The sequence below is a fragment of the Trifolium pratense genome, linkage group LG6 (genome assembly GCF_020283565.1).
Source record: "Trifolium pratense cultivar HEN17-A07 linkage group LG6, ARS_RC_1.1, whole genome shotgun sequence".
In the NCBI taxonomy this organism is placed as follows: domain Eukaryota; kingdom Viridiplantae; phylum Streptophyta; class Magnoliopsida; order Fabales; family Fabaceae; genus Trifolium; species Trifolium pratense.
In genome coordinates, this window is record NC_060064.1 from 24,114,935 (window position 1) to 24,126,933 (window position 11,999).

Genomic DNA, 11,999 nt, shown 5'->3' on the forward strand with positions numbered 1-11,999 from the left:
TTAATTTGGCTTTGCTTACCAAGTGGAAGTGGCGTTTTTTGAATCACGATAATGCAATTTGGGCTGACTTGCTTCGTTACCGTTATGGTCACTTACCTTCTCTATTGCTGAGTGGTCTTGATATTACGCCTAGTGCACACTCCTCTTTGTGGTGGCGTGATATTATTAGTCCCGGGCGCGGGATGAGTGATAGTTGGTTTAAATCCAATATCAGTTGTTGCGTTGGTAATGGTAATAACATTGGGTTTTGGCAATTTAAATGGTATGGAAACCAGACTTTTTGTGATCTTTTTCCTGATTTGTATGCTAAAGAAGCGATCAAGAATGTTAAGGTTTCTGAACGTCTGCGAGGAAATGGTTTAGTGCTATTATGGAGCTGGAATTGGTTTGAATCGTTGAGTGTGAACGAAGCTCGGCAGCTTACTGAATTATAAGGCCTGTTTGATGGTTTTTCCCTTCACAACTATAATCACGATCAGTGGCGCTGGATTCCGGATTCGAATGGATTGTTCACGGTTAAATCCTGTTACACGTATTTATTAGACCTGCGGCAGGTAGAGCTTCAAAATGCTCATGTGCTCGAGGCTATTCAGCGCCTTTGGAAGTCGGATGTTCCTTCGAAAGTAAATGTTTTCAGTTGGAGGTTATTATTAAACAGATTACCAACTAGAGCAGCTCTTTATCACCGTGGTATTTTGACTAATCTTCATGAATTATCATGCGTCTTGTGTTTTCAACAAGCCGAGGACGAAAAACATCTTTTCTTTTCATGTCCTTTTAGTAAGGGAGTATGGAACAAAGTTTTATCTTGGTTAGGGACATCGTCACAAATCGGAGTCGAAGGTAGAGATCATTTTCTTTTATTTGGTGATTTGTTCAAAATAAAAGACAAAGGTCGTGTCCGATACTTGGTATGATTGGCAACCACTTGGAATATTTGGAATCTTCGCAATAAAGTAATTTTTAAGGGCAATATTCCGGATGTTTCGTCGTTATTGGAGACAATCAAACTTCATTCTTGGTTGTGGTTCACTAGTCGGTATGAGCGTAGAACTTGTACTCCTTTTCCTTTTTGGTGTTTAAATCCTATGTCTTGTATTATGAGCACTTAGTTTAGTGCTCTTTGTTGTAAGAGTTTTAGTACCCCTTTGTACTCCCTTATAATAAATTTTTGATTATAAAAAAAAACCTTTTGTTGCCATAAAATTTCACAAAATTTAAGATTTAGTGCTTCGATCCCTTTCTTCAACCAAACACCGCTCTATCACATTCACAACCATAATGACATGTCACACCTTAATTAAACACTTTGTTTCTACCTCATTTTCCACTCAAATTACACTCTACCATTCCTTAACTCACCTATTACTGTAATTATTATTTATTCTTTGAACAAATTATTAATCATGCTAATCAAACTTAGAAGCTAACAAAGCCACACGAACTATACCATGATTCAAATTGTATTCAATTTTTCTTGTGCGTATAATTTCAGTAATGATTTTAATCAGCAAAAGATCAAAACACTTTCTGCATGCCCAATGATACCTTCCCTTTTTTCAAAAGAATACAGCTTATATTCACTCACTCACGCCTAAAGAATAATTAGTGAGAAAATAAATTAATAAAACACTTTGCTTTGTATTCAAGGGATATAGTTGGTACCCAATGAATTCCTTCCAACTACACAAAACCAGCTAAAAAACAAAGATTAACTTAACTGTTATATCATGAATATAGGTCCCACACCTTAGTAAATGGAAATAGTTTGTTCTGTTTGATAAATTTTTGGCAGTTTACTAAATCTCATTAAATAGAATATGTAAGAATATGTATGAAGTATAAGATCCATCTATCCAAGAGTTTCACATTTTGGTGTCATTGTCAACAACTTCCACAAATATTGAAAATGAATTAGTCCCACACATTGCAAGCTTAAAATTTTACACAATTGGGTTGGATAACGCAACTAATTGGAGCTAAGTTATAAAGGAGTTGAAGTAGTTAAATGACTAAAGTTCAAACATGAGAGGAAAAAAAATACTAACATAAATATCGGGTCAGAGTAATTATACAAGTGTTGGACACATACAATATGAGACTTAATTCACCTCACACTTGTCATAACAATCTCCCCCTCAAGTGTGAGTCATTCAATTCTTTATGCTTCCCCTCAAGCAGAAGCGACTCTGAACGAGCCCCATATGTAGCCCGCCTATTTTACCGGCCTTTATTCCGTAATGAGAATGTAGGCAAATGTCCTTTCAAAGAGCTCCTTCTCTTTGCGCAATTTATTCCTATTCTTTTACTATTGAATCAATTTCCCCCATCTCGCTCTTCAATATTGCATTCGTGAATTTGTCCCATCCCGTACCCCTCTGGTCTGGCAAGGAATCAAATTAGTACGTAACTGAGGTTATCGTTTCTTTTAAGTGGGTGTGCTCCGGTCTAGGTTTTTGATGACCGACGGCGATGATTGTCTATAAAAGTAATGTACAGTTCATGTATGTGAAAATAAATCTTTGAAGGGGTGGGCAAATGGTATTTATTCTACATATTCATTTCTCTCTACCCTTATATCAAATGATATCCTCAATTGACTCCAAAATAAGGGTCAATACATCACTTGCTGCATATGGTAGATCAATTAACACACATGTGCATCTACCACTTGCATTTCTTTACTGTGATCTGCAAATAGAACAATGGTTGACATTGAATGTTTGATGTTAAATTAGTTTTATTACCAAGTGCATCATATTTTTTAAATATTTATATTACTTTAAAAACATCAACTCTTGATCCTATTATTATAGTAAACAATGCCACAAATAAATTCAGAATAGAGTAATTGAAGGGATAAAATTTTGCCAACAAAAAAAGCAGAGGGAGGAACATATATCGGCGCTTTCTTGAGAATGTATCAACAGTATCATTTACTTCTCTGGCAAAATGGAGAGCATCAATTGAGTGATAAAAAATACATATTCAAAAGAATTGAAATTTATAAACAAATCAGCTAGTTAAACAAACTATGGATTTTCTGAATAATTCTTGGGCTAACATGACTCAAACTGTACAGATGGTCGATTCAGTTGGAAACAAGTTCAAGCAAAAACAAGATGAGGTTAGTCATATGTTTTTATCTTTTATTTTCAGCTTTTCGTGTTTTTTGAGGGTTTTGGTTATGTCCCCTCTTTTTGTACTTTCTTAATTCTATTTATATATGTCGAGGGTGTTGCAGTTTTCTCTTCACCCCTTCTTTTGCTTAAAAAAAAAATCTAGTTAAGTTTGTATTAACACTTCAATTTAAAAAATAAAAATAAAATTAAGAACGAATATGCTGTAAATTTTTTTTTTTTTTTTTTGTACTTGTAAATCCTTATTTTAATTTTAACTAATTTTCTTTTTCCTTTTTTCTTAAACTCCACACTCCACATTTTAAACTGTTTTATTTTTTTGTTAGTATATTTTTCCTAACGTGGGAAATAAACGGAAACAAAACACCACCGAAAAGAGCAATACCAAGGACGGAACACTAACATCATCATTCATTGTGATTTTGTCTCCACCACCATGTCCCAAGATTCAACCAGTTCTTGATTCAACTCAAAGATGAGATTTTCCTTCTCCTTTTACAAAGCTAAACTTCAACTTCTCTAGAATTTCGTTTATGCATTAATGTGTTTGTGATAAGTCCTCAATGAATCAAAACTCAGTTATCACTAACAGCAAAAACCCTTTTTGTTATAATAACCTATGATTCTTAAAGTTATAATCTTTTTTACATTGGATTAAGTTCTATGTTGCTTGGTTGGTTGCACGAAAATTTTATAGTAACAAAGTTTATTGCTTAGAAAGAATGGTTAGATAATTTTTTATGGTTTCATTAAGTTTACTCTCTGTGCATAAATTTCTAAGTTGATCCTCCACTTTTGTAAGTTGGTTGTTCAACTGAGAAAATTTCCAAATTGTAGCTTCAGATTAGCAATTAGGGGATAGAGAAAACCTAATTTTTAGGGTTTTGTTGCTATAAGCTGCATTATAGCCTTGTTAGATTTTTTGCTTTCTTGTTAAATTTGTGGTTAATTCATTGATAAGAACATTAGACGTATCAAGTGCTTATGTTGAGTGTCAATTTTGTCCTTTTTAACCCACTTGGGGTTGGTCGAGTGGTGTTGGCTTGGGCCCTTGGAGTATGCTCCTCTCAAGGTCTCAGGTTCGATTCTCGCTGGTGCCAATTTCGGTGGGCTAAGTCCATACAGAGCAAAAAAAAAACCTGGCTTTAAATGGGGCCCTCGCAAGTGGGCGGTGAGATTGGTCCCCTTGGATTAGTCGGTCCTAAGGCCGGATACCAAGTTTTCAAAAAAAAAATTGTCCTTTTTACATTTGTTTATTCACCCTCATCTCCATGTCATTTCATTCCTGTAATTAAAGATCAGAAATCTGCTTGTTAAAAAAAAAACAGATCAGAAATCTAAAGTTCTTTGTGTGTTTGGGTTTCAATTTTTTTTTTGTTTCATTCATAAATTTAAAGGATAGAATTGCCAAGCTAGAAGCATGCATCGCTAGTTCTGGCATTGTTAATTTTGATACGAGGGGGTTGAGGAATGTGTGTTTTGGGTTAGATTCAAGAAATAATTAAGACCAATATTCACTTATGATGGTTGCAAATTTTTTGGAAAATCACTTGTGATTGTGAAAATCAACTTTTAGTAAGCATAAGGTTACATGTTGTCAAATGAAAACGGCTTAAATGAAATTTTGGTCCCTGTGATATACACCTTTTCTAGTTTAGTCCATAACAAGATTGTCTTGAAACATTGAAAATTTGCTTTTGGTCCTTTTTTGTTTGTTTTAGCTCTTGTAAGATTTATCTATGTTTATGTACCAAAAAAGAAAATATTTATCTATGTTTGTAACTTTCTATATTGTCCTTATTCCAAGGACATAAATCAATATAGTTCACATTTTACAATGATTAAATCTGATATGATATGGACAATATAGTGACTAAATCCAAAACAACAAGGACCAAAAACAGCTTTTCTTATGTTTAAAGGATTAAAACTAGTAAGAAATTGTTATAAGGGCTAAATTCAAAATTGGTGTATATTGAGACTAAAAATCATTTAAAGCAAAGTTGCTTCTTGCTGTGTTGCTGACTAAAGGAAAGTTGCTTCAACAAGGTTCACACCAGCATGTTAGTCTGGCCTTTCTTGTTTAGGTAAGGCTTTTTTTTAACTCTATTTATTACTGTTTACAAAAAAGCACAAAATCGTGCTGGATACTCTTCATTGGCCAATTGAATGCTTCTGGCCTGCATACTACAATCTTTCACCATTGTTTTGGAACTATCATTCCAACTTTTAAGATTTATGCCAGGAACAAGCAATGAATACACAACAATGTATGTTCAAACACATGTATGTTAATCTTTATGTTTTGTGTTTTTGTGTTACCAAATAACTGTGTTGCATCCTTTCCTTTTCAGAAATTGCCATGTCCTCTTGCTGCCTAAAGCAAAGATGCTTCATGAAGGTGCACACCTCTAGCATGTAAACCTATCTGGTTTGGGTACCTTTAATTCCATTTGTTAATGTGTAGAAAAACACAAAATCATACTTACATATAATTGCTTTACTAGGGATGCATAAGAGGAGAAAATAGTCCAACAAGAAGATTGGATGATTACAAAGTAGTTGCTGTACTGGTGTTAGATATGTGCCATTATGGACACTTCTTATTCATCAATTGAATCGTGCTATTCTACATACTACAATCTTTCAATTTTATTTTTGAGCTATCATTCTAACTTTTAAGATTTATGCTTAGGAATGAAAACGAGAGCATATCAATTTATATTTAAATGCAGGTGGAAGTATTAGGATCTATATGAGCCACACTTGTGTGTTAATCTTTTACGATTTTTTCTTCCATTTTACTATTATACTTAACTCTGTAGCATCCTTTCCTGTTCAGAATTTTCCATGTCCTCTTGAAGGTTTTGTATTGTATCCATGTTGTGTCTCATATCTGAGTATCCTGCATAGTTAGCCTATTAAAATATAATTAGTGTTACGGATTCTTTGCAGAAAGCACCTTAATGTAATTTTACATTTAAATGTTATATTTTTCAGGTAAAAATATTATTGAATTTGTTAATTTGTCAATGTAAAAATAGATTATCATTTTATTCCTTTATTTTTAAATAAATGGCAGTTCCTTTCCTTATTGAGTTGTACGTTGTTTTAGCGTTATTTCCTTGACTACCTTGACTGCATCCAGAAAAAATAAAATTAACGAGATGTCCGTTTTGTGTGACTTTGCCTTAATCAACTTAGTTGTTTTAAAATTTTAAAATTTAATATTCAGAGTTCAAAGCATAGTAACAAATGTTGAGTGAGATTTGGTACAATAACATTAACTTTTATGTTTCAAATTAAAATAATGTATCACTTTTTCCAATTTTGAAATCTTCTTTATTTGGGGATGAGGTGACCAATGGGGAACGAGCTTTGACGTGTTTTCCTTTAATTTTACGCGAGTTCCGTTTTTGTCCTCTGTATAAGGGTTTTAAGCTCAATAGTATACCACACAGAGATGCAAGTAGACAAGATGGCCTCGAAGAAATTAGGAATGGAGCACGGGAACAATGAAGATGATTCTAACCAGTCTAATAGTTCCGATGCATTGCCTCTACCATCATCGGGTATGTTTTCATATTCTTATATACTCCATCTTTTAATTTTGTTAATTTTTGAATGAATGATCATTGTTGTCATATCATTGTCCGTATTTATTGTTTTATGAGATTGTTTTTCTCTATTTGGTTAAAATTTTAAAGAAATATGTATTGCGTCTCAGTCATGTGACTTCTCCCGATGTGGAATCTGAGGCAGTTTTGGCTGCTGAACCATGGCCGATAGGTTACCAGATAGAAGCCTTATTGTTCCCCCAATGTTCTCGTTTGTTGAAATTTCAGTTAAATTTCTTAAGTTTCGTTGAAATATTTACATGTTTCTTGGGTAGAAGGTAATTTACTTGTGTTGGAAAGCCGAACTAATTATTGGGCTGGGTGTGAGGTGGGGCATTGAATCTCAAATCGCCTAAAGAGATAGCCTAAGTAATGCTTATATAGATTTCACCTTTCAAAGCCAATTTTGTGGGGTTGAGTTATATTTCAAGTCCAATATCTCAGATGGTATAAAGGTTTATCCTAGATCTGTTGTTGGGTTGCCCAAACCTTCCATTCTCCAAGTGCGGAGCTCTGTGCGTGAGGGGGAGTGTTGAAAAATCGCTTTAATTGCGCCCTGCTCCTAGTCCCCTTAATTTGCAAACTCCGACACCTTCACTATGCTAGGTGTGTGACGAGGTGTTTTTAGCACCACATTGCCAAGAAATAAGGCCCAAGTATGCTTATATGTCTTTGCCGTTTCTCACCTTACAAATCGGTTTTGTGGGGTTGAGTTAGGCTTTAATCCCAAATTAAGTGAACTAGCAAATGTGAAATATTGCATATTTTCACGGTACATGTTCTGCCTGCCATTTGTATATTCTCTTAAATAAGAACCAATTGAACGATAAATTGAGCTTGAATTAATTAGATATTTAATAAGAGTTTAAGTAAGCCCCTATTTAGATTCTCCAAAGATTCACGTGTCGTGATTTAATTAGTCCTCAAAATTTTTTTGACATCAATCTAATCCTCTAATTATAAAATTAAAGTGTCATTTGATTGTTTCTTTTTATCAGATTGAGAGAGTGTGTGTAATGGAATCCTAATGTGAAGACTCATTTGATGATGTTTTGCATGATTAACAAATTAAGTTCTGACATTTTGCACTATTGTGAACTAAATCGATTACAAAAACATTTCAAACATCAACCTGGCCGCATCTATATCTTTGAAGGACAAAATTTGGAGTTTATTCTTAATATATATCAAGATTTCAGATTCTTCCATTTTATGTCAGTTGGAAACTAGTGTCCAAATATATTAATGTTTTGTCAGTCATGTAATCTCGATATGCTGTCATCATGAAAGTGATTTTCTTTATCTTAGTTTACGTGTTTGATGCGCCACCCTATTATCATGTAGATGTTTGAGGTAGAGCCAATATTTGTAAATTTGGGGTGACAGATATTCAGTTGCCTGATTTTTACTTTTTGTAGAAAATATAATAAACAAAATTGAACTAGATATTGAGTTAGGACTCAAAGATGTTAGGTTACTATTGGTGTCCTGGCTGCAAATTTCTTGTTTACTATGAGATGTATATGTTCATTCTTCCTCAACTTTTAAGGTTAAATAATAGGGATTGATGTCTGTTCTAAACCTGTTTCCATCATTTTTAACTTTTGCTGGTTGTTAGATGATATGAAAATGTCTTACATAATTTTGTAGAATTAATTTCCGTATTTCTCAGTTGAAGAAGGGTTAATGCTTATTCTTTTGTATCTTGATTGAAATCATGTCAAAACACACGTAATTCAAGTTTATTTCTCTCCTATTATTCCTTATGTAAAACACTATGACTTCAACTGGGTATCTAAGTGGTACCGTCCTCCATGACTTGTCTCGTCATTGTTCTGTTTTCAAGTTCTGGAACTATACTATATAATGTATTATCCTTGCCCTTCCCTCCTTTACTTGGATGCCTTTTCCCGTCTGACTAATGGCTATCCAAAGGAAATCAGAGTAGTCTCATGACTATCTCAGATGTAACCTTGTTCTGCAGCTATTCCAAAGAAATCAGCCTGAACCTGTTGCAGATATTTTCATAGAGCATCTTAAAGTATCTGTTGGGATTAGTTGCGCGCGCGTGTGTGTGTGTTCTATCATAATTTGTGTTCCTATTTGATTAGAATTAAAAGTCTAGTAGCATTAGTGTAAATAAGGGTTGATGCATAGGCTTCTGTATAGGCAAATCATATCAAACCATAATCATATTTTAAGTTATTTCTTCCACTTCAGTTTTTCCGTATCTAAAACCCTATAACTTCAACACTAGAGGTAACTCTCAAGTCTCAACACAAAGTTAGGACTCTCTTTTAGTCTAACTAAGGCTATTAGCAGCATGTGTTATGACTTTACCATTCTATTTTGTCAAATAGAAAAACTGTATTTATATTCACAATCTGTTTGTAGTTGTAATAGTTATATTTTGAAGGATTAATTTACTTCTATATGAGAACTATATCAGAATTAATGGCAATTATGTTCTGTGCATAATGTGGTTTACTTTGTAACTACTAATTATATGTTAGAAAGTTTGATTAAAAATCATCACAAATACTTGCTACTCAATGAGAAGCTTCAGAAATGCCTGAATTGTGTTTCAATGTGGTTTTATCTTTCTTGCATTATTGTACTATCTGCAAATATTTCTTTATCTCACGTTCTTTCATGATATTATTAAATAAATGAATAAAAGCATATGTACTCCTCCTATTGACCTTGGAAATCACCTAACATTGCCATTGTAGCAGGGAAAAAAATGAAAGAGGATATGGATATCAGTCCACTTGATTTGGATATGCTTGATATCATATCCAAGAAACTGTTAAGTTTCGACGATCTCTTCAATTTTTCGGCGGTTTGTAAGGAGTGGAGGGCAGTGCATAAAGTTTATTGGAGAAAATTCCTAGAATCCCAATCACCATTGGTCGTACAGACTACTTCTTATGCTAAGAAACTTTACTCGTTTTATAGCATACCCGAAAAACAAGCGTACAACTCTAAGATGAGCTATTTTTGGGGATTATATTACTGTGGTTCTTCTAGTGGTTATCTGGTCATGGCAGGCGGCAATTATAAACTTCAGCTAATGAATCCTTTTACAAGAAAAGAGAAGATCGTTGATATCTCATCAGTTCGAGAGGATTTTTTTTATGATACCTGTCGTGTTTTACTTGCTTTTGCCAAAGATTCTAATGAGTTTGTCGTAGTGGCTTTGTGCGGAATTTCGTTTGCTTTGAATGTTTACCAGTCAAGATTTTCTAGTTGGGTTCCTTATGCCAAAAGGGGAAAGCCATGGAAGGTTGTGGACTTTGTAGTTTTGGATAATATTATTTATGCTCTCACCGACAAGGTTGAGATAGGTGTACTTAGCCTAAACTCCACAAGTTTGAAATTGCTAGAACTGAAAAATACCCCCGATGCAACTCCTCGTTTGTTTAAGTTACTTCATTGTGATGGGAAGCTTCTTGTGGTCCGCTTTGTACCGAAGAGAGTATTGGATGTCTACAGGATAGACTTCGCTACTATGAGTTATGTCAAGTTGGAAAGTTTGGGTGAACTTGCATTATTTTATTCTCCTTACAAATGCTATGCACTGGCGAACCCTGGTGAGTGGGGATATGAAAGCAACCGTTTGTATTATATTAATTCAAAATCTGCAGAATGTGAAGTGTATTCAGGGAGTGATAATGTACTGATGGAAAGCATTGTGCTTGCTGGTAGTCGTCATGTTCTTCATAAATCAAAACCTTATTGGCTGGATTGGTGTTTTCGAAATCTACATGATGAAGTTGATTATTCTCTGGTTGAGTAGTCTGCTGACGTGGCACCATGCAGCTTGTTACTCTATGTTAGTTTGGATCTTGTTCCTTCTGTTTTATTTCCTTAGTTTGGATTTTGTTGTTCCTTCTGTTCCCTTTATATTTCCTTGTACTTTAACTAGTCATGGTTTCTGTTATTTCATTATCTTTGCTTAAATTATGTGACTTTTCATGAACCTGGTAATGTTTTTTGGTTTGTTCTCTGAAGGTTTGGCTTAAAATGGTTGTATGGTTTGTTTTTTTTTTTTTTATATAAATTTCATTTGAATGTCTGTTATTATGTCATTTGAAATATCAGTGTTTAAGTCATTTGAGAAGAGATGTGATATGTATTTAAACATGATTTCTCATAGCGATTTTTAGCAAAATCAAACACACCCATTGTCCGATTTGCGTCGTCACCGCAAAATCAGTTTATTTTAATACTTCACAATTCCAACTTTATTTGTCTGATTTTTAAATTTTTTAAGTGAAACGTTTTTCTACGATGATTTACTTTCACTTTACACCCCTCAAAAGAATTAATTAAAATGAATGTATTTATAGTTAATAATCGTGGTTTAAATTTGTTTTGGTGGAAAAATATCATGGTTTAAACTAGTATTAATTTTTTTAGTAAACTTGTAATAATTTAACTTTGATTAATAACTTGTAATAGAAGTTGATAACTTTTAAAAGCAAAATGAATAAATTTTAGAAATACCGTTTGAATTCTGTAAGATAATTTAGAAAAATATTATCATTGTCATTAATGTAGAAATATAAAGTCAAAGATTTTACCAAAAAATAAAAAGATAGTGAATAATTTTTATAAATTTTCTCAAAAAATAAATATTGTATCCTAATGTCTCTCCTATTGACTATAAATTAAATACACAACTTTAACATTGGAGTAACAAAGCAAAATAAACTTGCAAAAAATTATTGTTTTAATGGTGAATCAAATGTCAAAATCTTTCTGTTTCTTTGCCATCTTGGTTTTATTTGTTGCAGGTAATAATCTTCTCCACCATTGTCTTATTACATATCGCTGTTAAAATATGTTCTACTTGTCCTTTTTGATCGAAGACATGTCAAGTATTTAATTTTAAAAATTACTATCGGTGTCGACATATTAGTATCCGTGCGTGCCGGTACTTCATAGGTGTTAATTCTTACTAATTTTTACTTTTTTTTTTCCCGAAGTCCAATTAATACAGGTAGAAGGTGAATGCACAAAAGTTGTGGGTGATTGTGGTGCAGCAAATTGTGCCTCACATTGTAATTCCTATGCAAGAGGTGCTCGTGTTTTAGGATCATCATGCTCATTCAACAACTTATGTACTTGTACTTTTGATCGACCACCACCAGGATCAGAACAACCTGCCTGTGATGTTGGGATGGGACTCTGCACTCGTGACTGTCAAGATGATTGTTGCAACAACAAGTGTGTTAGT

The 11,999-nt window shown here is 33.6% G+C and overlaps 1 protein-coding gene across 5 annotated transcripts; it reads left to right on the forward strand.

Annotated features, from left to right (window-relative positions):
* Positions 1-3,254: 3,254 nt before the first annotated feature.
* Positions 3,255-10,700, forward strand: LOC123891571. 5 transcript variants are annotated; one of them, XM_045941453.1, is made up of 4 exons: positions 3,255-5,227; positions 5,495-5,541; positions 5,648-6,712; positions 9,490-10,700. In XM_045941453.1, exons 3-4 carry the CDS (start codon positions 6,604-6,606, stop codon positions 10,554-10,556), a joined length of 1,176 nt encoding a protein of 391 aa, XP_045797409.1. In that variant the 5' UTR covers positions 3,255-5,227; positions 5,495-5,541; positions 5,648-6,603; the 3' UTR covers positions 10,557-10,700. The 5 variants fall into 5 exon arrangements, with proteins under 5 accessions (XP_045797409.1, XP_045797410.1, XP_045797412.1 ...); XM_045941454.1 differs by having other exon boundaries at positions 3,447-5,227; positions 5,495-5,558; positions 9,493-10,700; XM_045941456.1 differs by having other exon boundaries at positions 3,447-5,227; positions 9,493-10,700.
* Positions 10,701-11,999: the final 1,299 nt, after the last annotated feature.